The 27,500-nt window shown below is 46.3% G+C and overlaps 1 protein-coding gene across 1 annotated transcript in view; it reads right to left on the bottom strand.

Moving 5' to 3' along the window:
• bbs9 (Bardet-Biedl syndrome 9) overlaps positions 1–27,500 on the bottom strand; it is a 132,267-nt gene that overhangs the window by 59,237 nt on the left and 45,530 nt on the right. Inside the window, exons 16-19 of the mRNA XM_083679247.1 lie at positions 23,131–23,271; positions 20,096–20,188; positions 19,783–19,955; positions 19,269–19,421 (exon numbers count right to left, since the gene is read on the bottom strand). Of these exons, the coding sequence (XP_083535373.1) occupies positions 19,269–19,421; positions 19,783–19,955; positions 20,096–20,188; positions 23,131–23,271 (560 nt within the window). The remainder of the gene's footprint in view (positions 1–19,268; positions 19,422–19,782; positions 19,956–20,095; positions 20,189–23,130; positions 23,272–27,500) is intronic.

Here is a 27,500-nt window from a genome sequence, read left to right on the forward strand (position 1 = left end):
TGACATAAAGCTGCTCAGTCCTCCTCTCCTCTCCTCTCCTCTCTTTTTTTTATGATGTTCCATCTCTTTCTCTCTCTCTTCCTCGTTGGGGCTCTACTTCAACCAACGCAAACCGCTTTGTGGTGACGTTCTGTTGACGCGCACGAGGGCCAAAAGGGTCAAAGGTCTGGCTTTAGAGGAACACGTTCATTCGGCGTGTCGAGGGCTCGACCCCCTACAGAGCAACCCAACGTGTTCCACCGCCAAACGTAGGACTTAGACCGCGTGCTTACGCAGTTCGGGGGGCTTGTGTGTTTTCCTCAACTTCGAATGGAACGGGAGGAATGGGACACGAACGGCCTCCCGCACCGGAGCGTCTATTGAGTCGTCGGACTGTGACATCGCTTGGCAAACGTCGGGGGACTTGATATCAGGCCGCGTATCTCTTAAGCAAGAGAGATCGTTTGCGATCACGGACATCCTTGTGCGAAAGTCGAGGGATGCCGTGACTTTTTCACAGCGGCAGCTCTGCATTTGCGGCCTAGGGCGTTCATAGGGCATTCATACTGACGTAAAGGGCCTACTTTACAAATGGACATCGTCCTCTGGTGCGCCACTGCTGTCAAATGTGCTTTGGTAAGTGACTGCGACAGGCTCCACTGTCAAAACTGCTGCGGTAGAGAGAAGAGGTGGGTTTGGTGGGTGGGTTCTTAAATGCCCCCGGTGGGTTGGGAACCACACTCTCGTGATGAGGTCGCTCTGCCTGGTGGCCTCACGGTGGGTGCTTCCTAGTGGGAGACCCAGGTTCAAACCCCTGGATGTCACACTTAGATCAGTGTCTGGGGGGGGGGGGGGAGGAGGGGGCACACATCATCCTTCTCCTGGTGTGTGTCGACTGAGATGGCTTCATAGACGTTCCACACGCACACGCACGCACGCACACACGCACAGACACGCACAGACACACACACGTACACACGCACAGACACACACACACAGACACAGACACAGACAGACACACACACACACACGCGCACACACACACTCAACGAGACAGGTTGTAAAATATCACCCAGGTTTGATTTATGGCTTGGCCCGGCCCATCAAAGACAAGGCTTCACTTTTGTTTTCTCTGAGACAGGGAGGGAGTGTGTGAGAGGACTCTGGTGGCAGGGGGATTGTTTTTGCATGTGCAAAGAAACACGCTTGTGCTAAAACGCACGTATGAACGCCCTAGAGCGCGCGCACACACACACGCACACACACACACACACACACACACACACACACACTCACTCAAAACATAGCAGAGGGATTTAGATATAATCGTTGGTTGGTCTGGTGACCTTTAGACAACCCTGACAAAGACACACAGTATCACTATCCACCAGGCCTGGGTTTAACACCTTCAATAAGAATGGTGAGAGAAGGTTGGGAGGATCGGAGGGAAGTGTGTGTGTGTGTGTGTGTGTGTGTGTGTGTGTGTGTGTGTGTGTGTGTGTGTGTGTGTGTGAGATCCAAAAATGACACCACCAGAAGATCCAAAAATGACACCTCCAGAACATCAAGCAAGCTGCCACGTTCCCTCCCTAGTCTCTTCACACACAGACACACACACACACACGCACATGCACACGCACAGACACACAGACACACACACACACACACACACACCCAGCCCTGACTCACCCACACACCTTCCCCAAAAGCCACCAAGGTCAGCGGTTTCCTCCCCTCAGTCCGGGTGGTCCCGTTGTAAGCCAGGCCCAGACATACAGTCAGGGGGCTAAATTAGAGACCCTGCCCGCCAGAGTGACACCCAACCTGGGATTAACACTCCGGGGAAGTGCAGGCCTCACCGTAGCCCCAGGACCCAGTTTTGACTTGAATCAACCAGGCAGGGAGTTGACCTCACAGGTTTAAAGTTGCCCCCTGCACCCCCCCAAGCACTAAGGCTCTGTGGTTCAACCCAGGCCCACCCATAGCTGAGATCATGGGGGCGTTGGCTCGGTCCATTATGTGAGGGGGGGGCGGGGGGGGAATTGGGGTTGAAGGGGTGATGAGTTGACATCCTCTGATACGTGACACCCCCTCGGTTAACTTTGTGTTTGTTATGTCACTTACTTGGTGTAACAAACGTAAGCACGCCATGTGACATACGTATGACCGGTTCAAACTGCATTCATAGGAGCTACGTGGTCATTAATGTCATATTAGTCACATCATCATCATCCTCATCATCATCCTTGTCATTTTGATCATTACTTCATCCAACATCCCAAGAGTTTGTAGGAGGAGGAGAGAAACGGAGATACCGAGTTTGATGGAGGGAGGTATGGAAGGAGAGATAGAACAGAGAAGATATAGAAGGAGAGAGAGAGAGAGAGAGAGAGACAGAGAGAGAGAGGTTTTGAGGGAGATCAAGCAGGAACATGGATACTGTGTATGCTGACTGGGCTTTGGGATGCGGGATTATAGGGAGTGGAGTGGGGAAGGCAAAGGAGAGCAGTTTGACCCCTTTCATCTTGAGGTAGGGCCGCACACAAGGTTAGCTGTGTGTGTGTGTGTGTGTGTGGTCAGACCAGGTGACGAAAAACTCGGCTAAATATCCCTTCAGGGACTGGGGGTTGTGGGTGGAGGTTTTTGTCTCTATCTCTCTCTCACACACACACACACACACACACACACACACACACACACACACACACAGAGAGAGAGACAGAGAGAAAACCTCCACCCACAACCACACACACACACACACACACACACACACACACACACACACACACACACGTGAACTCTATACACTACCAGAGCACACAGCTGTTTGGCGGAGTGGTGAGGGTCATAGCTCAAACCGATATACACACCTCCCTCCAGCTTGCAGCACACACTGAACCTAAACAGCCTGATATGACCTGACTGACAGATACACACTCACACACCCTCCCACGGAGACACACACACGGTACAAGTTTCTCCCTCTCCACTTCACTTGGCTCTTTAGAGTTGGGGAAATGTATTGTTTGTGGCGTAAGCTAGCCTAAAGCGCTAGCTTTGACATCACAGCCGTGAGTTTGGTTATTTGGCTTGATTATAACACGATGTGTGTGTGTGTGTGTGCGTGTGGGGGGGTTGTGGGTGGAGGTTTTCTGTGTGTGTGTGTGTGTGTGTGTGCGCTTTCTTACACTCTCTCACACACACACACACACACACTTCTCTATTGATCTCTTGCTCTAACTCATACACAACCATGCACAAGTTAAGCAAAAACACAATGACTTGTGATTCTCACACTGACACACACACAGTAAGTACAGACCCCCAGATAACCATTTGTCAGTTAGGCTGACAGCAATATGCATCAAACACACTGTAAGAGAGGGACGGCTCACAAATCATGCTTGGATTTATTGGGATTGGTTGTTGAAGTTTGTGTGTGTGTGTGTGTGTGTGTGTGTGTGTGTGTGTGTGTGTGTGTGTGTGTAAATGCATATATGAGTGTGCGTGTGTGTGTGCATGTGGACAGTATTTAGTCTGTGTTTCCATATTTAGCCTCTCCCAGGCTAACCATAGGTCTCTAATCACACAGGGCCTTTCTCTCTACTCATTTTAGACACACACTCCCCTGGCCTGTCATTAACAGCTCACACTCACCTCCCAGGCTGCACACGCACACACACACACACACACACACACGCCTGAGCACAATACATGCACAGAACAATTAGAACAAATCCATACGTATCAACCCAAATACAGTGGTAACTAAATACCACTGCTCTATTGCGTAATCATTAGATCCCGACAGATACTTATATCGGAGCACTGATATTACGGGCTGATATTGGCCTTTCACAGAAATATCTGTACAGGCACATATTCCTACGATATTCCATATTCCTACACATTACGAAATAATCGGAAATCTGTGTAATTGTTTTTCCAAGCATATATGGCTTTCTATGAATGAATAAACTTGCTTATTGGAATAAGCCCTGACTGGAAATGCCAGTGGTTGGCAACTCTTTCGCTTTAAGAATTCTTTTCACAGTGTACTTTTGTATGTTTTTGTTCATTAAATATGCTGAGTATAACAAAAATAATTCAGTGTATGATTAAACTGTCAAGTTAGATTGAACAGCAAATCCCTGACGTATATCTGATATAGATCTATATGCAGTGCACTGAACATGTGAAATTCTCATTTGGCATTTGTAACTGCACAGAAAATAAAGAAATGTTTCTCTATTAATCAATGGAGATCACTTCAGGTCGTTATTGAGATATGGATGCCTGTTCGTGGTCCTCTGTGGCTCAGTTGGTAGAGCATGGTGCTAACAACGCTTAGGTTATGGGTTTGATTCCTGCTGGGATCATATATACTGAAATGTATGCACTCACTGCAATGTAAGTCGCTTTGGATAAAAGCGTCAGCTAAATGGCATATACAGTACCAGTCAAAAGTTTGGACACACCTTGCCAAGAGTGTGCAAAGCTGTCATCAAAGCAAAAGTTGGCTACTTTGAAGAATCTAAAATATAAACCATATTCTGGTTTGTTTAACACTTTTTTGTTTACTACACAATTCCATATGTGTTCCTTCATAGTTTTGATGTCTTCAATATGAATCTACAATGTAGAAAATAATAAAAAATAAAGAAAAACCATTGAATGAGAAGGTGTGTCCAAACTTTTGACTGGTACTGTATATATATTTAAATGGCATATATTATATATATGATCAGCGTTAAGAGTATCTTTTTTTTGCCATTGTTTACTTCTGAAAGCGTTTCTATAAAGGGAAACAAATACGGGCAGATAGACCTTTATCTGTGAATGTTAACGACGTGGCCCATGAATCGACGTCGTCATCAGAGATCCAGTATCGGTGGGGCTCTAGTAATCATGCCCTGACTACTTTTTGGTTCCGTCTTCCTGAACAGATACTGGGCTGATTAGCAAGTCAACGCATGAAACGTGATCGCATAAAGCCAACAAGACAACCAGAACGGATACATAAATGTTCATAACAGGGGGTGTGCCTGCCGACTAATCTGACAAAACGAGTATCGGATTTTGGGCATTTTACGGATCGGATTATTACATTTACATTTACGGCATTTAGCAGACGCCTTTATCCAGTAAGTGAATCATGTATCCATCAGTCATCATAAGATAAGGTAATAAATGCTCAGACCAGGGGCCATAAGGCAGTTGCAATGCTAGAAGAAGGAAAAATTACTTCTGATAGCATCTGATATCTGATAATGTATTGATATTATCTGTATCGTAAAGGATTAGTTTCTCTCTCAAAAGAATGAATCCATGGCCAGTTTAGAGGTGGGCGATATGTCTGCTGCCGTGATTGGACCAAAGCAGTGTACAATGTGCCCTCCTCCCCCTTCCCATCCGATCCCTCAGTTACAGGTTTAACTTCAGAACTGGAACAGACTCTTGGTGAGGAGGAATAGTGACATACGCAGCCCCATCATTTTCAACATTTAAATCACACTCCTCGTTGTCTGATTACAAGTATCCCCCCAAACAAGTCCCAATTAGTGGATGCAGATGGAGGATTAGAATGATAACAAGATAGGCCCACCCCTAGTTCATGTCATGCTCAGGTGGAGAAATCCCACCGTTGAAAGACTGGACTTGTCTTTAGAGACAGGCAGGCGGGGCTTGAAACCTTTATTGGATGCTCTTGGTTTGTGTGTATGTGTGTGTTTTTGTGTGTGTGTGTGTGTGTGTGTGTGTGTGAGTGAGTGAGTGAGTGAGTGAGAGAGAGAAAGGTTGTGTTTGTGTGTGTGGATTTGTGTGTGTGTGTGTGTGTAGTATGTTTGCAGATAGAGCATTGTCTATCTGTTTGTGCCTGGAGACAAAAACAAGGACATCCAATCTCAAGCAGACACAACATTGCAGATCCTGACTACAAATTAACATCAAACAAAGAAGGAGAACCCAAACACAAACACACACACACTGATGTGCAGAGACGTTTAAACGGATTCCCACACACGTGTCCTCAGCGTTCATGCTAGCCAGGCTGAGTTCTACTGTACTCCCAGGTCAACAGTCTCTTCTGTCTTTCTCTCTCTATGTCCCTCTGTTTTTCTTGGTCACCATGTTTATCCCGTGTTTCCCCCCTTACCCAATTCTAAATGAGTCTACTACGACTTTACGGCTTTCCATTATTTTATGACATATTTATCCATCCTAAGAGAGCATGGTCAGATCATTTCTAGCCTTGCAAAAGTATTCAACTCCCTTCCACAATTTGGACGCTGTGTTGCCTCAGAGCCCGAATTTGAAATACATTGAATTAGGATTGTTTTGCGGCCACTGATCTAAACCACTTACTGGACACTCACCAAGTGAAATCTTTTTTTATTTGTTTTATTGGTTTCAGAAAAACTGAGAAAACGTGTTGGATATATGTACCCCTTTTGTTGTGGCACTCCTAGAATTAGCTCAGACGCAAAACATCTCTTCAACAAACGACACAATACGTTCACTTTCACGCCTACCTCATTCGGCGTGGACTGAACAACCTTGTGTCGAATTTCGTTTTGTTTAGATAGGTGAGAACACTCCGTTCAAACCCTGGCGCGCGCCAAACGCTCTGACCGTGGACCGACCGAAAAATGAGTCTCAGTCCTCCAAGTGAACCGCGGTGTGGTTCCTTTCAAGTGAGAACACAATCCCACTTGGTCCGGCCCGCCTTTTTAACAGGAAATAGCACAAATACGCTACTGTATATATTATGGGTTGCTACAGACAGATATTGTTGTTAGGAGAGAGAAACGTACCTAGCTAGCAACGAGTCAGGGAAAGACATGAAGCCATGAGGAGGTGAAGTACACTGCTACACTGCACTACTTATGCTTATACTATACTGCACTACCTGTATATATTGTTCACACTGCACTTTTCTGCTTTTTTGCACTTCTGGTTAGACGCTAACTGCATTTCGTTGTCTCTGTACTTGTACTCTGCACAATGACAATAAAGTTGAATCTAATCTAAAGTATCTCCTTGATAGGCTACGGCCAGATAAATATATAATAGATATTTTGGCAACTTGTTTATGAAGAATGCTGTAAAGCAGCAAGATGATTATGAGTGCAGGCAGCCTGGACAGGCGCTCCTACGAGGCTGTTTCTTCAAAGGCTTGTGTTGTTGATAAGAGTACCGAAGCATTATCGGAAAGGACAAGATCTTGACTCGATGACTGTCTTGAACTTTGTTTTGGAACAAACTGGCAGATTCTTGTCCAATAAATGAACAACCTGTGCAATCACGGTGCTTTTGTTTACGAGTTGAGATTTGCCAATGTGAAACCTAACCGAACCGAAGGAAAAATGCAACAAAGTCATCGTTTGAGCCCTGGTTCAGACTTAAGCAAACGAATTATACGTGTGGAAGCGCCATCCTTTGCACCACCTGACAGTTCACACGTGTTCAGACTGAATACCCTGGTTTTGTAGGGTCCCTCATTTGAATAGGAACTGTGTTGATCAGACCATCACAAACAAACATTTTTTTATTTGTTTTATTTGTTAACAGTTAAGGTTTTGTGTGACCCAGTCACATTTAACAATTCCTGAGAAAGCTTAGCCAGAGCTTTTCTATAACATATTTATGCCTATATTTATCTGTCCACTGAGAGCTCACCATATGTCAGAGCCAAGGGAGGCCGGTGGAGGTAGAAATCAGAGGACGGGCTAAATATAATGCATGGAATGGAATATGGAAATGGTATCAAAACACCTTTCAAACACGTGCGTTGTATACCGATTCTCGTTCCGTTCCATGCATTAAAACAAGCCCGTCCTCCGATTTCCGCCTCCGCCGGCCTCCCCAGGAGCCTTGGCTAACGTGCCCCAGCAGAGCCCGACCAGCTCTGAGCCTTTTCAGGGTCACAAACATGTCAGCAGAGTCCACTTTCAGGAAACGTGATCGCAGCGCTAAGTGCAGGGGTATAAGTCATAGCGACTTATGTAAACTAAACCATTACAGGGGAGGGGATGGGAGAGAGGGAAGGGCTGGAGAGAGAGAGAGAGAGAGGAGGGGGAGGGAAGAAGAGAGAGAGAGAGAAAGAGAAAATTCAATGTCCTACTCCATCTCAAACATTTTCAGTACACACACACATACACACATGCATACAACGTCCCAAGGGGGTCACAGAGAGAGCCATGCACTTGAAGCAGTCCAGACCAGTGACCTGGGAAGCCAGTGTACCTGGCAGGCGCTCGGGCATGTACACACACACACACACACACACACACACACACACACACACACACACACACACACACACACACACACACAGCCATTAGACTGAGGTTAGGGTTTTGGTCTCAGTGAAAGCTGCACTAATTTTGAGGTTTTAAAGAGGTCTGGCAAACAGAGACCTGAAAGCAGGCTTCTAATAAACTGCAATGCTACCTCAATACTAACGCTACAATGAAGCAACACATGCTAATGACAATATCATGTCTCAAATGCTATCCTAATGCTAGCAATGCTAATGACAATATCATGTCTCCAATGCTATCCTAATGCTAACAATGCTAATGACAGCCTGATGTCAAGGTGATTGCATCGCTTTAGAACCTTCTCTCTCGAAAGTGCTGCAAGCTTCACACACGCCTCAGAATGCTAATCCTAAGGAATGCCACAGCGAAGGCATTGTCCTAACAACTCTCCACTCCCAACACAAACACACACACACACTCACAAACTATCAAACCCTGTTGTGCATACACACACACACACACACACACACGCAAACCTAGTTGCCTGAGCAGAATCATACACAAGTCATGCAGGTAAAAAAGCTCAGTACACACACACACACACACACACACACACACACACACACACACACACACACACACGCACACAAACAAACAAACTCAGTTGCTTAAACTAAGTTCCTTCTCAAACACACACATACATACTGTGTACACGTACACACACACACACACACACACACACACACCGCCGTGTCTCTGCAACTGTAACACACGGTGCTGTTTGCCCTGCCATGCCTGTTTGCTTTCCTCTCAATGGTCTCCTTTGAACAAGCCTCCGAGGAAAGAGAAGGAAAAACCCAATGAAGGAGAGAGAAAAAAAACTAAAACCGAGGGAAACTCTGGGAATTTACTGCAACAAGATAAATATCCGAGCCGTGGCGTCGCGAAGAGAGCCGCGCACACACACACACACACACACGCGCACAGATACACACATGCACACCCGCCTTTGCCCTCTGATTACAGAGTAAATATGTGTAATCTTATAAAACGAGCATTGTCTGTGGGCGGAAACGGCACACACACTGCAAAGAGAGTGGAGCGGGAGGACATGTTTACTTTGGAGAAAGTGCAATGGGAGAAGTGATCAGTCATAGATGCAGAGCGGTGCATGCACGCACACACACGCACACACACGCACACACACGCACGCACACACACGCACGCACACAAACACACACGCACAGGGATCACAAGGCCAGCAGGGCCCTGATTGCGCTTTTCATATAAATAACTGCAGATATGCGCATCACCCACACACACACACATGATTAATGCGTACACACACAAACTCATGCACAGACACATATAGCAAAAGCACATAGAGAGGACATTCACAGGAATGTAGAACACACACCCAAACAAACAGACGCACGCACGCAGATGATCACTCATAAATAAGCTGTGTGGAGTAAATGTCCTCCTGAACGTGTGTGTGTGCGTGCGTGTGTGTGTGTGTGTGTGTGCGTGTGTGTCACTGCGCTCCTAGAACAGACACACCCATTCATGCGGCTTGGCCATTAAAGGTAAATCAGCAGATTTATCAAAATGCAGTGAAATGTCGCGTGAACCAGGCCACAGCCATAGGCAGCCCCTAATTCATACCAGAGACAGAGGTTAAACTCTACACACACACGCACACACACACACACACACACACACACACACAGACAGACAGACAGACAGACAGACAGACACACTGAGACATGCACACACGCACATGCACATACACACAGACAGATAGACACACTGAGACATGCACACGCACACACACACATACATACACACACACACACACACACACACACACACACACACACACACACACACAGCATCTGTAAAATATCCAGAACCGTAACTGCGAGCATACACATGACACATGCAGTCGGTGGGAATAGACTTGAGAGGTTTGAGTAGGTACAACCTGTGTGTGTGTGTGTGTGTGTGTGTGTGTGTCAGTAGCAGGGTAATTGTGAGGGCTCCTCTGGTTTGTCTAGATAACGCCCCAGGCAGGGTTTGTTTGTTGTTGTTCCTTTGTCCCCTGCCACTGTCTGTCTATCTCCCAGTCTCTACTGTCTCCCACAGGTTTCACCAGGCTGGCAGACGGAGCCATGGGGGGAGATAGGGTGTGTGTGTCTGTGTGTGTGTGTGTCTGGAGACTAGATAGGGAGAGCAACTGGCAACAGTGTGTGTTGGCACTGTGTGTGTGTGTGCGTGCGTGTGTGTGTACAGTATGTGTGTGTGTGTGTACGTACAATGTGTGCGTGTGTGTGTGTGTGTGTGTCCCCCTCTTCCTAGGAAAGACAATGTGTAGTAGGGTCACACACACAGTAAAACCTCTTTACAGTACATGATCACCACACTCAGACCATCCTCCCTTGGGAAAGCACTGAGGGGGACCGTAACTGAGCTAACCATGACCACGTAAACAGGTTCATGAGGTTAGTCAATGATCACGTAAACAGGTTAATGAGGTTAGTCAATGACCAGGTACACAGGTTTATGAGGTTAGTCAATGAGGTAGAGCTCTTTGTTACATGCATACATGAATGGAATGGAGCAGCACATCTTTTTGGGACACACAGCCTCTATGCATGCAGACAATGGTAGATCAATCATACAGTTCACTGCACCAAAGTACATTTAGTCAGCTCTGAGAAACGACACACACATATAAACGACAGATAGACACGTACACAAACCCAAAAGCATGTGCAGAAGCACACATGCACGCACACACACACACACACACACACACACACACACACACACACACACACACACACACACACACACACTTCTATGTTCACTGCTATGAACAGTACTGATTAGGTGTAACAACATCGCTTAGAGAGAGCCCACACAGATGCGCGTGCACACACACAAGCACAAGCACACACACACACACACACAGACACAGACACAGACACACACACGCCCTGAGGCATAGCCAACCAACTAGATATTCCCAAACACAGTCATTGACCTGTTTTCTAAGCATCTTCGATCCTGTCATAGAACTCCCGGGATCAGAGGAGAGGGCCGCGACACAGGAAGCTGGGAGTCAGCCGAGCAAAAGAAAACACTGACAATGCCAACGTATGTGTGTGTGTGTGGGTGGGTGGGTGTGGGTGTGGGTGTGTGGGTGAGAGAGAGAAAGATTTTCTTCCAACTCTAAGATGTGGTGAATATTTTCCCCGAAAAACTAAATATGAAGGAACATGTGTGACTAAATCTAATGTATATGAACAGTTGAGAATATCCAAGAATGTGATGAGTCTTGCAAAAGCGTAAACACATTGTGTTTATACATACACAGACCAGTTTTATTTAAAAAAATAAATAAGAAAAGCCAGATTGATGGAAACACATTTTTCTCGCACAATTGCCCATATGTTTTTGATATGCCTTATTGAATATTTGCTTAAAAGGGGCAATCTGGGATCCAAACAACAACTAAGCGGTCTCCCCCACCACTTTCTTGGTAAACATCTGAGGGATCAAGCTGGAGAAATGCAACCACTCTCAAATTCATAGACTAGAGCTATGGATGCAAGGATCAAAATGATTATTTGAAGCATGTTTTGAAGCTATACAGTGTTTGTTCAGATGTACATTCTTTACAAACAATGCAGTAAAACAAGCTTATGTTGTGGGTTGGATGGGGGTAAGACAGTTGAATTACTGTTAGCTCATGAGGCATTTAGAAGTTAAATTCTTCAAGAATCAATGGCTATCCATCATTCATTTAAAAGTAGAAAACTGGAGGTACCAATCCCAAGATTGCCCCTTTAAGGTTCTATAGACAGATGGATGGAAACAGAGCTGTTGTAACCAGGGTAACGGTATGAGGCATGTTTGAGCCGGGCTATAGGTGAAACCCTCCCGGAATTGTTAGTGAACTACCAGACATATGTGGACAGAGTGACTGTGGTAAGACAGACCTGTGTGTGTGTGTGTGTGTGTGTGTGTGTGTGTGTGTAAGAAACTGAAGCGTGACTGGAGGACCGGGGCCTCCTGGAGATCAGGGTTGTAGAGTGGCGCCCGGAGCCAGGCTCTATGGGACAGACATCAGGGCGGGACATCCCCATAAGACCCCCAATAACTACCCCCTGTGGGACTGGAGCTAATGAGCACCTGTGATATTGTGTGTGTGTGTGTGTGTGTGTATACCTAAGTGTGTGTGTGTGTACATACTGTACCCCAGTGTGTGTGTGTGTGTGTGTGTGTGCGTACTGTATACTTGGTGTGTGTGCATGCATGTGTGTGTGTGTGTGTGCGTGCACTGTATGCTTGGTGTGTGTGCATGCGTGTGTGTGCACTATACGCTTGGTGTGTGTGCGTGCGCGCGCTTATGACTTTAATTACGGCGTGTGCATAATCCCGTTAGCCGGTGGCTAACCTCTGAGAGGCTAATAACAAAGGGTCAGCGGGAGAAGGCATGCTCCATTTCAGGGAGGAATCCTAGCTCCATTCACAGGGTTAAGAGCCACTCAACAGACACAATGAGATTAAGGCCCTAACTCGCCGTAGCACAGAGACCCTGTGGCACGTCTAAAGCCCTCTCTCGCTGAGAGCAGATATGACATTCTTCAGGGCTAATACCCTAGAAATAGAACACACAGAAGAACGGAGTGGGGGAAACGACATTCTGTGAGGGCGAACACCGTCGAAATAGAATGGACTGGAGAAATGACAAAAAGGCCTTTATTTTGGGCGAATGCCATAGATACAGCACAGATTGGACAATGGGACAGGAGGGACAGGAGAAATGACACTGTTTGGATGCGAGATAAAATGTTTCGAGGATATGAATCACGGCATAGAAAACAAGCTGACATAATTGAGTTATTAGAAAGCGTGGGGGAGTTAGTAGAAGTGTGGGGGAATGTCTAGGAGCAAAAACATAGAAATAGAATGAATAGAATTAACTGAATCGATTGACTGACTGTATTCCGAGAGCGAAGGACAGAGAATCAACAGTCGTTTACCAGAGGGTTCAAATTGTAATTCAAATCATTTCATCAAACGCTTTGATCAAAGCTGACTTTTCCTGGCACAACGGAACACGTGGAATACTTCCAAAAGGCGCACATTGGCTGAACACAATAGAAATAGAGCGTTTAGAATGTACCGGCGGTGTCAGACTCGGTCTTTGATTACCTCGCTGGAACAAAGACTGAGGGTCTAATCTGGAGCTCCGCGGGGCGCTGTGTGGGTCTGCCAACACGGCCGTCTAATTGAACGGCTGCTGGGCGTGGTGAGCAGAGGGGGGGGGGGGGGGGGGGGTGAACAAAAACACACGCCCCTCGAGAGAATCAAATATCGCCACTTAGCTTTGAACCGTTCTTTTTTTCCATTCTGTTCACGACCGTAACAGGGTTGCTTCTGCTTCCGCTTGTCACTTTAGAAATATGGATTTCTCAGATCGGTTGGTTGACATATCAGGAAGGTGCGATGCCGTCGGTCGTGCTTGCGGATATGGGGGGGAAATTGTCGATTCTTCCGAGCATTGTAGTCTATTACGTTATTGACTAGTTCCCTCTCACTGAAACAAAACTATCCTCTATGTGTTCCTAGACTGTCTGTCTGTCTGTCTGTCTGTCTGTCTGTCTGTCTGTCTGTCTGTCTGTCTGCCTGCCTGCCTGCCTGTCTGCCTCTCTAGTCTCCCCCTCACCCTCTCCTCTCCTCTCCTCTCCTCATCCCCAGAATCACAGACACATGTTTGGGATAAACCACATCCAGGGGGACTCCCTGAGAGGTCTGGAGTGTACAGTGCTACTTACTGTAGTGGAAGGCCTTCCACCCCCCACCTCCTCCATCTACTCACCCTGCCTGCCCTGCCTTTGGGCAAACACCTGGTGGTAGGAAAGGAGGGTTCAGGTGGGGAGGGGTGTGTATGTGTGTGTGTGTGTGTGTGTGTGTGTGTGTGTGCGTGTGTGGATTTCACATTATTTGATAAAACCCAGCTCGCATGCCCTCCTCCTCTCCTGCTGTGTATGGCCTGAGGGGGCAGGACCAGACAGAAACACACACACACACACACGCGCACACACACACACGCCACTCTTGTCGACGTCACAGATGTGTTTGGAGAATACACTCCCCTAACATCACTGTGTTTTGTCCAAGGCAGTAATTTAGATCCAACGTTTCCTGTCGATAGGATGTTCCTGGCATTGTGTTCTGCTGTGGCCCACTGAGAACCCGGTCATAAGAAACAAGCCAACATCTCAGAACGGTCATGGTTGGTTCCAGAGCTTGGTGACACTGCGATCTCTCATTACAAAATGGTCATCCAATGGGATGATCCAAAGCTCTAATCTGCCTAGTAACCCATAGCACACATAACGAGACCACCATCCTCATACACAGTCACAAATGATTAATGTCCTGTGAATTTCAGGAGCTTGTCTGTGTCACACACACACACACACACACACACACACTCCATATCGCAGACACTCTCCTTAACACTCGTCTACGTGTCTGTCACCTCGATGAAAGACAGCCATTCATTGATAAGAACGACAGTCATATAAACGCATGCTTGTCTATTTAAAAACATGCTAGTCTGCAGTGACCCCTCTGTGTATGAGTAAGTGTATGTTCATTCATCTTCTGTGTGTGTGTGTGTATGTGTGTGTCAACTGATATGTGCAAATGTGTGTTTCCTCTGTTAAATACCCTGGGGTCAGAGAAAGAGGAAAAACAGAGGAACTCCCTTAGGTCCCCCCGGCCTTTCATCTGTTACACAAACACCAGCCGCACCTGAGAGACGGCCTTTCAAACTGGGCCTTCACACACACACACACACACACACACACACACACACACACACACACACACACACACACACACACACACACACACACACACACACACACACAGAGAGAGACAACCCTCTGGCAGACACTGTCTTCATATACACACACAGTCAAAACACACATACACACAGACCCAGGCGCACGCGCACACATTCAGAGAGAGAACCATTACTCGCAGTGGGCCTCACGTACACAGTGAGATCTGTGTTTAGCCATGTTTAGCGCTCCATTTGGGGCCAAATAAATCAGCCCGCTGTCGGAGAGAAGCCTCCATTACGGGAACGAGAGGCCCCGCAGCGACCTGTCAATCAGGCCTGCTAGCGGCCCACCTCCCGCGTTTGAACTGCTAATTACAGGGAGCCTCCGCTCGGCTCAAAACCCAGCTCCGAGACAGTGTCGCTGGCTAGCTTAGCACTAGCATGCTAGGGTAACACTAACAAAGCGGAGGCCATTTTACCTCAGAGAGAAAAACGCTGGGAAAATATTTATGGAAACGGACTGCCGGCCCCCCCCCCCCATATCAGCCCTCCCCTCTCACTCTCTCTCGTCAACATCCCCCCTTTCCAGAAACCTCTTTCTCCTTCTTGAGTGACAAGCGAGTGCTTTTCGCTAGAGGTCAACAGCAGCTGCTGAAAAACCCCCCTCCCTCAAAAAACAGGAATGCTAACGCTAGGCTAAGCTAGCCCTCTGGCTAACCTCTCCGTACCTGTCAAAGATTAATCAAAGCAGAGTTAAGGGGAGAGCCAGGCCGGACTTAAAAAACCATGGGGCCGGGATGAGTAATGGCTTTTTAAGTAGTGAGAGGGAGACGTGGAGGAAAGAGACACCTCTGGCCAGCTCACAGACACTTTACGGTTGAGGCCGCATCTGGGGTTCATGAATAAAATATAGAGGAAGAGATGAAGGAAGAATGAACAATGGAAATATTATCCCCTGGTATATGAATGTACACCAGACCGAAGACACTCTCCGAGGCCTCTCTATCTGTATCACTTTGTTATTTCGATAACAAACCGGCACATACTTACGTAAACACACACGCTAACGAGAGGAAATCCCCTCACCACAGATAGACGCAGAAAATGTACCCATCTGGCATTCCGACCGGCCAAACCTAAAGCCAGGCTCATCCGATACTCATAATTTCTGCATTCCAATGCAGAGTAGGCCACCAACAACAGGCAGCGTAAACAATGGAACAAAGGCATTTTCCAATGACACATCTGTGGTGCCCAAGGAATGACATCCCATGACTAAGACGAAGACATGTCCAAAAGACACATACCTATCTCAACCAGCACCTTTCACTCCCCCCAAAAACATGTCTCCAACTGCAAAACAACAACAACTGCCAAACAACAACCGACACAAACGCTCTGCAGAAGACAGGGAAAAAAAATAATTAAAAAAATTGTGGAGCTAGCACAAAACAAAGCCTCCCGAAAGCTCAGAAGCCCATATAACTCATCCCCGCAGAGATATGAATTATTAATTTGACGCGTACATCAGTCTTCCGAGTAGCCGTCGATAGCGTCCATTATGGCCCGTGTGTATACATTACAGTGCGTATAGGGTGTCAGAAACTTCCCGAATGCGCGGCGCGGCGTGGCCGGGGAGCGGGAGCGGGAAGAGAGAGGGTGATGGACGGACTGACACCGGAGCGCATTAGTCGAGAGTCGCTCCGGCGCTGCTGAGGGACGAGGCGAGGCAACAGCGCTGGGTCAGCGGGAGCTAACGGGAGACAGAGACACACGCTGACACGCGAATAGCGTTCCCATATCGAGCTCTGTGTCGTCTGCTGACGAGAGACAGACACGGATGGGCTCTTAGTTGAAGCCAGTGTCGTGTCATTGTGCTAAAGATAGGCTACCTTATTAGCTTTAGCCTGATGAGACATGCTGCTACTTTAGTAACATGCACCGGCAGCATTAATGTCAGACACATGTAACGTGCCAAGCAGGAGGATAATATCAAGACCAACATGTTTTATATTCAACATTTAGCCCATTGCTACACATATATGGCCTATAGAACCACTGCTACACATATATGGCCTATAGAACCACTGCTACACATATATGGCCTATAGAACCACTGCTACACATATATGGCCTATAGAACCACTGCTACACATATATAGCCTATAGAACCATTGCTACACATTTTTGGCTTATAATACCATTGCTACACATATATGGCTTATAGAACCATTGCTACACATATATAGCCTATAGAACCATTGCTACACATATATAACCTATAGAACCATTGCTGTTTAACTTGCGTATAATCCCTTTTTGTACAGCAGGGTCCTTTTAAAATGGTATTTTGGTCACATTGTACCGTACCTTGTTGCTTTGCGTGGTTCTGCTCACACAGGGCTAGTGGTGACGTAGTGAGACATTACAAATCGAATGATGTCATGATGTGACACACTCCCAACTCGCTGTATGAGTGGCTAATTAATGGCGTTGAGAGAGCCAAACGAGCCCCTACTGTAAACAGTGACGGCAAGGGACCATCACTTCTCAACATCAGAGACTCTACACTGCTTCAACACACACACACACACTCCCGCAAGAGCCCGGCCGTGCACGCACGCACGCACGGACACGCTGGCAACTCTTCAGAAAACAAACACACACACACACACACACAACTCACAGTGGGAACTTGGACAAGACCAAACAAAACAGATACACAATCACAAACACACTGGAACCACTATGGCACCACAGACACACAGTTCCACATGCACAACACACACTCAGACCTAAACAGAGGTTTCTGATGAGGTTGCTTTGTTTAATCATCACTTACAAAGGAATGCTCCAGCATCAATTACCCAGGCCTCAAACCCTGAGACAAACCCAGAGACAGAATGTATATACACAAACACAAACACACACACACACACACACACACACACACACACACACACTTATTACAACCTGTCTACCGAGTAAATAATGTCTGATTTGGCGATAAGGCGCCCTTGAATATACGACACAGATGTGTATGTGTGTATGTATGTATGTATGTACAGTGCCTTCAGTAAACCCCAGGACGTTTTGTTATGTTGCAACTTGGCTTTAAAATACCTTTAATTGAATTGTTTTGACTCTGATCGACACAAAATACTGTCAAAGTGAAACATATATATATATTTTTTAAATGTTTACCAATGAATTAAAAATAAAAAGCTGCAATGTCTCGAGTCTTCACCCCCTTTGCTATAACACTCCTAACATCAGCTCAAATGCAAACATTTCTTCAACATGTTACTCAGTAAGTTGAATTGAGTCCATCTGATTGCAAGGATAATAGATGTGATTTCTGTAGGGTCCCTGATTTGAACAGTAATCAATTACACACTGTGGATCAGGTTGTCACTGCAAACTGAGTGAATGGAGAGGAACAAAACAAGAATGCGACCCAGAGGCCAGAGGCGACTTGAAAGAAAATCAAAGTTGACCGGCTGGGCGGAAAATAAAACAGTAAATGGGACAAAGTCATCAGTCACTCTACAATGTTGGTCCAGACTGTCTAGAGACCAGTGTTGTGACTGGGTGGATGTTGTCACATCTACCGTTTTTTTCCCCCTTAGCCATTCAACTTTGGAGATTTTTTGTATGTTACTGTGTGTGTGTGTGTGTGTGTGTGTGTGTGTGTGTGTGTGTGTGTGTGTGTGTGTGTTTGCCTGCGGCCATGGCTGCAAGTTGTCTCCTTGTAAGTATAACATTGGCCTCGAGTGTGAGGTAACACCTAATCAGTAATAGCAGGAAGTGCATAAATCAGACCCATCACTCTGTAAATCAACACTAGCACAGTCATCACTGTGCGTGTGCGTGTGCGTGTGTGTGTGTGTGTGTGTGTGTGTAAATCACTATAGAGCGTGTGAGGCAAGGACCACTGGAGGCCTCTCCCAAAATCAACACTCCCATCCACAGAGGGAGGGACAGAGTAATGGAGAGAGAGAGAGAGAGAGAGAGAGAGAGAGAGAGAGACAGACTATTGTTAGAATAGCTCTCTGTGATGTACACTGTAGAACAACTGGAGACATGGTTGCTTGCTGTCTGCGGGTGGCTAATGCTGTGCATGCATGACTGTGTGTGTGTGTGTGTGTGTGTGTGTGACTAACCTGGTGGTAGGTGCCCTCTATCAGTGTGTCCAGGTTCTGGAGCGGTGCGGGGGTCTTGTCTTTGAAGCGGGTCAGGAGGCGGCGCTGGATGGCTCTGAACTGGACCGCCCGCTCAGAAAGCAGGTCCTGGTACTTCTCCGCACTCACACGCAGCTACACACACACACACAGCAATGTTAGTCTTATTTTGCTCTTTTAGTTTTTTTCAAACAGACGGGACCCCCTCCCTCACCCTCCTGGGGGCTAATGTTAGTGAAGTGCAACACAAGGCTAAAGAGTTTTCTTTTTTTTGTATGCAAAAAACATATCTGAGTGTTTGTATATTGAAGTGATTGTATGTCCATGTGAAAAAGATCAGTGTGTGTGCTGTTTTAGATCAGAATGTGTGTATGTGTGTGTGTGTGTGTGTGTGTGTGTACATGTGAGTGTGTGCGTGTTTGTGTGTTATTGTGCATGTGCATGTTTGCGTGTGCGTGTGTGTGTGTGTGTGTGTGTGTGTGTGTGTGAATCACACCTCAAAGTGGTGGTCGACCGTCTCAAAGTACTCTGTGAGGGGGAGGGGGCCGGAGAAGCTGTTCCTGAAGTCTTTGGTGCCCAGCTTGGCGAAGTGACGGTCAAAGCGCTGGACCAGCTCTTTGGCTACTAGCCAGATGTCCTCGAAACTGTCACTCTGGATACGGTAGCGTTCTGGGGGGGAGGGGGGGGAATTGTATGTGTGAGCTTTGTGTGTCATTATAGATGTACTGTATATCTTTGTATATTTGTGTGTGTGTGTGTGTGTGTGTGTGTGTGTGTGTGTGTGTGTGTGTGTGTGTGTGTATACTCACGAGAGGACTTGGAGGCCAGCACAGTGACTCTGGCTCCTGAGATGAAGTGAAAGGCCATCACATTTCCATCCTTGTCGGACTTCTCCATAAAGTCTACAACAGAGAGAGAGAGAGAGTGAGAGAGAGTGAGAGAGTGAGAGAGAGAGAGAGAGAGAGAGAGAGAGAGAGAAGGGGACCAGTGGAGAACAGGTAGCACACGTCCACGATTGCTTGCACACACACTCTCTCTCTCTCTTACTCTCTCTCACACAAATTCTCATTTGCTCAGATTCTCACGAGCCTGTATATAGTATTATATTCATAGTGTGATCTCCAGTGGTAGGATGATAGACCAAGATATAGTAAGGCCTTCCTTCCACACACACACACACACACACACACACACACACACACACACACACACACACACACAGCAGTGTAATGTGGTCTCCAGTGGTAGGATGTCAGACAGAGATATGGCAGATTATCTCCCCTCAGGACGCCGGCCAAGGTGAACAGAGCACATTGTTCTTTATCTGCCCACTGGGTCGCACTTGCTCCACACACACACACACACACACACACACACACACACACACACACACACACACACACACACACACACACACACACACACACACACACACACACACACACACACACACACACACACACACACACACACACACACACACACACACACACACACACACTCTCTATCCCCCCATCTATCTCATCTCCAGTAGGGGTCCTGTGTATGGAGACGCCATTCCCAGGCTCCTGATAGTGAGTGATAAGTGGGAACCACAGCTTCCCAGGACGGAGAGGAGGTTCCCACACACACTATCAGCACCATCACCATCTACTACCACTGGAGATGCCAGTGTCATGATGTTCTGGTACGACCTTTTTCTAAGTACACCAACCATGTAAGCCAGCATCTACCTCCACATTTAAAGGTCAATGTCATTTACGGACCAAACGTATGGATGTCGGCTGCTCTACTGTAGAGTCTGTGAGTGTTGGTGAGATGGTCATTTTAGAGAATTGCATTTAGACATTTTTGGGTGGCCTGGATTAACTATGGACTTCCAGTTCCACATCTGTGCTACCTGTGTGCACCTGCACCAGTATATACAGTTAGGCTACAGTCCATATATATTTGGACTCTGACACAATTTTTTTTATTTGAGCTGTTTACCAAAACATATTCAAGTTACAGTTATATAATGAATATGGGTTTAAAGTGCAGACTCTCAGCTTTAAGGGTTTAGGAATTACAGCTCTTTTATATGTAGCCCCCTCTTTTTCAAGGGACCAAAAGTAATTGGACAATTGACTCAAAAGCTGTTTCATGGACAGGTGTGGGCTATTCCTTTTGTTATTTCTTTATCAATTAAGCAGGTAAAAGGTCTGAGTTGATTCCAAGTGTGGCATTTGCATTTGGAAGCTGTTGCTGTGAACGCACAACATGCGGTCAAAGGAGCTCTCAATGCAAGTGAAACAGGCCATCCTTATGCTGCAAAAACAAAGAAATCCATCAGAGACATAGCGGCAACATTAGGAGTGGCCAAATCAACAGTTTGGTACATTCTGAGAAAAAAAGAATGCACTGGTGAGCTCGGCAACACAAAAAGGCCTGGACGTCCACGGAAGACAACAGTGGTAAAGAAAAACCCCTTCACAACATCCAGCCAAGTGAAGAACACTCTCCAGGAGGTAGGCATATCATTATCCAAGTCTACCATAAAGAGAAGACTTCCCAAGAGCAAATACAGAGGGTTCACCACAAGGTGCAAACCATTCATAAGCCTCAAGAATAGAAAGGCCAGATTAGACTTAGCCAAAAAACATCTAAAAAAGCCAGCCCTGTTCTGGAACAGCATTCTTTGGACAGATGAAACTAAGGTCAACCTGTACCAGAATGAAGGGAAGAAAAAAGTATGGAGAAGGCTTGGAACTGCTCATGATCCGAAGCATACCACATCATCTATAAAACATGGTGGAGGCAGTGTGATGGCATGGGCATGCATGGCTTCCAATGGCACTGGGTCACTTGTGTTTATTGATGATGTGACAGAAGACAGAAGCAGCCGGATGAATTCTGAAGTGTTTAGGGATGTACTGTCTGCACAGATTCAGCCAAATTCAGCAAAGTTGACGCTTCACAGTACAGATGGACAATGACCCAAAAAATACTGCGAAAGCAATCCAGGAGTTTTTTAAGGCAAAGAAGTGGAATATTCTGCAATGGCCGAGTCAATCACCTGATCTCAACCCGATCGAGCATGCATTTCACTTGTTGAAGACAAAACTAAAGGCAGAAAGACCCACGAACAAACAACAACTGAAGACAGCTGCAGTAAAGGCCTGGGAAAGCATCACAAAGGAGGAAACCCAGCATTTGGTGATGTCCATGGGCTCCAGACTTCAGGCAGTCATTGCCTGCAAAGTATTGAAAATGAACATTTTATTTATAATTATATTAATTTGTCCAATTACATTTGAGTCCCTGAAAACGGGGGACTGTGTATAAAAATGGTTGCAATTCCTAAACGTTTCATATGATATTTTCGTTCAACCCCTTGAATTAAAGCTGAAAGTCTGCCCTTCAATTGCATCTCGATTGTTTCATTTCAAATCCATTGTGCTGGCGTACAGAGCCAAAATTATGAAAATTGTGTCACTGTCCAAACATTTCCAGACCTAACTGTATGCCATTTAGCTGACACGACTTACATTGCAGTGAGTGCATACATTTTTCAGTATATATGGTCCCAGCGGGAATCAAACCCACAACCCAAGCGTTGTTAGCACCATGCTCTACCAACTGAGCCACAGAGGACCATAAATATGAAGCACTTCACGAATTTGCGTGTCATCTTTTCACAGGGGCCATGCTAATCTTCTCCATATCGATCCAATTTTAGTATATGTGCCGCTCTGGCGAGCACCGGTGACATTCTCCAATGATATCGCACAATTGCACTCTCTCACACACACACACACACACACACACACACACACACACACACACACACACACACACACATTACCTGGGAAGACCTCGTTGAGGTTGATGGGGGGCTTGTTGGTGTCCACAGTGATCTTGTACTTGGAGGTCTTGGAGGGGGCGGCTGGGGAGCAGACCAGGCGGAGCGGCAGGGAGAACTTACACTGGGCCACCCGGGGGACGCCTGGGCAGAGGAGAGGAGGAGGGAGAAGAGGTGTTATGACAAGTGTATGCTAATAGTGTGTGTGTGTGTGTGTGTGTGTCAGAAAGAGTAGGAGAAGAATGCAGCCTCAATGTGCTCAGGAGGGAGGGAAGGAGGGTGTGTGTGTGTGTGTGTGTGTGTGCGTGTGTGTGTGTATGTTTGGTGAAGACTGAACTGATGGAAGTTGCGATATCGTCATGGCTCGGTAGCCTAAATAAATCCTGGGATTAGGATTAGGTTTGGGGTACAAGTTCACAGTTACAACTGCATTTGTGGTTAGAGAGCATCATCGCTCGGTATGGGGCTTTACACGCTAGGCTTGACCAAAACCGTACTCTGCTGCCCCGGACCTGTTCTTTTCACATTGTCCTTTTCAGCACTGTTCAAGCAGCTATGTAGGACATCCAGCACAATACAGCTCAGCCCTGTCCAGAAACCCCTAGCTCTACTCTCTGTAGACATATGAATAGATATAAATGGTGAAAGATGGTGAAAGAGAAATATTCATAACCCAGATAATCCTGGGGCTATGTGGAGCTACAACCACCGTGCTGATGTCTGTCCAACTCTTTCAGATCTACACACATAAGTGTCCCGGGCAGTGATCCTCAATCCTGGTCCTGGAGAGCCAGGGTACTGCAGGAGTTTGACCTAACCTCTCAGGGACACAGCTGATTCAGCTCATGAAGGTTTTGAAGATCAGTTGATTCGTACGGATCGGATGTGATACTTAGATACATTAGGCTGGGACGGAAACCGGGACCCACTGCGGCTCTCCAGGACCAGGACTGTGCATCACTGCTCTAGGGCAAAGGAGCAAGGGGTTGTTTCTGGACCCCAGTCCTGCCTTCAACTTGGTTCGCCTCAGTAGTGCGAAAAGGTTTGCCTGAAAAAATATCCCCCTTTAAAAACCATTCCAGTTCCCTCAAAAACGGTGTCCGCTTTGAATCTAAATAATTCCCCCAAAGGCAAATTACCTCTGATTAAAAAAATCCCCTCCTACGATAACTTTGCTCTAAAAACACTTTAGGAATATCAACTTTACTGACATGATTAACATAATTTCATGCATATTCACGCCTTGCGGGCCCGAGTGTCAGCGAGACTCAACACAAACATCTCCAATGACAGAGCGTGGGATGTTTTTGGAGAATCTTTGGGGTTGACGGAGCTGCTAAAACAGCACTGGGGTGGATTAAGGGCTGAGGTGGCCAACCATAACTCTTCCTGGGTTGGCCAAACAACGCTGAGCTTGCCAGACTGTTGGCTGGAATAACAGTTGGGAGGAGAGGGAGAGGGAGAGGGGAGACTGCTTAAGGGTAATTCCCTTTTTCCTTTTCTCTTTCTTTTTGGCAGAGTGAGAGAGGGATGGAGAGAGAGAGAGAGAGAGAGGAAAATGAAAGCAACAAAGTGAACGAGCGAGAGAAACAGCCAGAGGGTGAAAGCAGAACAAGTGAGCAGATGAACGGGTGTGAGAAAGAAACGGCAGACTGCGAAAGCCAGAGAGGGAAAATAAAAAAAACAAGTGAGCAAGAAAATGAGAAAAAGAGAGCAAAAGAGAGTGATCAAGAACAAATGTGAGAGAGAGTGTCCAAAAGACAGAAAGAGAGAAAACTCTCTAGGGAAAACGAAGTCTAGAAAGAGAGACGTCTCTGGAAAAGGACAGGTCTAGAACACGAGAGATGGAGAATCTAGAACAAGAGAGAGACGGAGGTCTTCTAAAAAAAGAGGGAGAACTCTCGAAAAAAAACAACAGTAGCTAGCGAACCGAGCTAGGCTAGGCTAGGCAAACGCAGGCCCCTTGTGCTACAGTATTGGGGCTAGCCGGCGCGAGGCTAATCCTTTCCTGTTATGTCTGGCCAGGTAACCTAAGCCATGTACTGTACAAGGGCTTTACATCGCCTTGGCTCATGTAGCAGCAACCGCTAACATAATAGAGGGAAAATCACCACCCCGGGGACCAGGAGGCAGGGTGTTCCTCTCGACTACAGTCCACGACCTCGCTCTCTCTCTCTCTCTCTGTCTGTCTGTTCATCATTTGTTTTCTCACTCTCTCTGTTCCCTATATTCTGTTGATCTCTTTCTCTGTTTAATATTCTCTCTCTCCCATATTATCTATCTAAATGTCTCTCTCTTTATTGGGGTTCTGTTCGGTTTGTGGTGGGCAGGGATTCAACGACCCAATGGCGTTTTTTCCAGACCGCTGTCAAACTACAGCCAAACCCAGGATCGTAGAGAGAGCGTTTGTTAAACGTTCTTCAGAGGTTTTCAACGTGCAACCAACCGATTGGGGCAGAAATAAATGACTGGGCTGTTCGTGAAGAGGTCTGGTCTATTGGGATAGAGGGAGATGGGGAGGAGAAAACAGGGAGTAAGAGGCATGCTTGAGAGAGAGAGAGAGAAAGAGAGAGAGAGAGAGAGAGAGAGAGAGAGAAAGAGAGAGAGAGACAGAGAGAGAGAGAGAGAGAGACAGAGAGAGAGAGAGAGAGAGAGAAAGAGAGACAGAGAGAGAGAGGGGGGGGCTATTGGGGGAGAAGGAGTAAGTGAAAGGGAGTGAACACTAGAAAGAGAGAGAGAGAGAGAGAGAGTCTGAGAGGCAGGAAAGAGGGAAGGGAAACATTTTTCCATCTCAAGTTCACAGCCGCCGTTGACTAGTCGGCACTCTCTAAAGACAAACCTGTGTGTGTGTGTGTGTGTGTGTGTGTGTGTGTGTACAGTATGAAGAGGGGACGCCCTGCCTGTAAATCTAACCTGGTCCCCACCTCTTCCACACGGCATCTCAGACAGCCCTTGTGTGTATTCCCAGGCTGCCAAGGTAGAGTTACGACCTCCACCACCACCACTGTGAATTACCTGCCAGGGATGTGTGTGTGTGTGTGTGTGTGTGTGTGTGTGTGTGTGTGTGTGTGTGTCTGTGTGAGAGAGTGAGTCACCTGTGCCGTCATCGCTGCCCCCTGTTGGTTAACATACATTCTACACACCTGACCTCACTATGGGGTCAATCTTTAATATATACATTGTATGAACTATATACTGTAACATATCGTTACTTCAGCCATCTTCAATTGTTGTTTTGAGTTTTTTTTTTACTAAAGTCTCATCATCAGGAAATGAAATGCATGTTCAATTGGATTTTAATCTGAAGATTGACTTGGCCAGTCAAGAACTTTCCACTTTTGGTCCTAAAAACTCCCTAGTTGCTATAACAGTATGTTTTGGGTCACTTCTTTTACTGTATGATGAAGAGCCATCCAATGAATTGGAGGCATTTGCTAGTACTTGAGCAGACAAGATGTTTCTGTACACTTCAGAATACATTCTGCTGCTGCTGTCAGCAGTTGTATCATCAATTAAGACAAGTTAGCAAGTTCTAGTGGCAGCTATACATGTCCAAACCTAACACCCGCTGTACCATGTTTCACAGACGAAGTAGAATGCTGTAAATCTTGGGCAGATCCTTTTTTCTTCTAACTTTCCTCTTGCAATCACTCTGGTCCATCATAATATTCATTGTATCTGTCCACAAGACCTTTATCCAGACCTCTGCAGGCTTTTTAGGTACTTTTTTTTAGCAAACAGTAACCTGTAACCATCCTTTTTGAGGATAACTAGTGGTTTGCTGTAGAAGTCTTCCTTGGCCTACTAGCCTGTTTGAGATCGCTGAGCTCACCAGTGCTTTTCTTTGTTGTTATAATGATGTTCCAAACTGTTGATTTTGGCAAGCCTATTGTTTGGCTATGTTTCAGATTCAGTTTTTTCAGCCTAATAATGGCTTCCTTGACATTCATTGACACCTCTGTGGTCCTCATGTTGACAGACACCAATAACAAACTCCAAAGGCAAACGCAAAGCCTAGAATCAATACTAGACATTGACAGCTCTCTTATGCCTGCACAAATGATGTGATGGAACACACACCTGACTTAACAAAAACATATATTATAGCTATGCTATTTACTAGTTGAAAAGAGTACACAGTTCCAGTTGGTTAATAAAACAAACTCCTGCCCATCAACTTAACCTCAGACGACTCATCTCATCACTTGTCATCACTGGGACATCTTGATATAGGTGTGTGTGTGTGTGTGTGTGTGTGTGTGTGTGTGTGTGTGTGTGTTGTGTCTAGTCTGACATCCTCTTCGTCTCTCCGACCACTGTGTTTATTTGACCGCAAGGCGACCGTAAGGGATCAAGTTCTTAGTGCAGCTGCA

Source organism: Argentina silus (assembly GCF_951799395.1).
Source record: "Argentina silus genome assembly, chromosome: 10".
Taxonomy (NCBI): domain Eukaryota; kingdom Metazoa; phylum Chordata; class Actinopteri; order Argentiniformes; family Argentinidae; genus Argentina; species Argentina silus.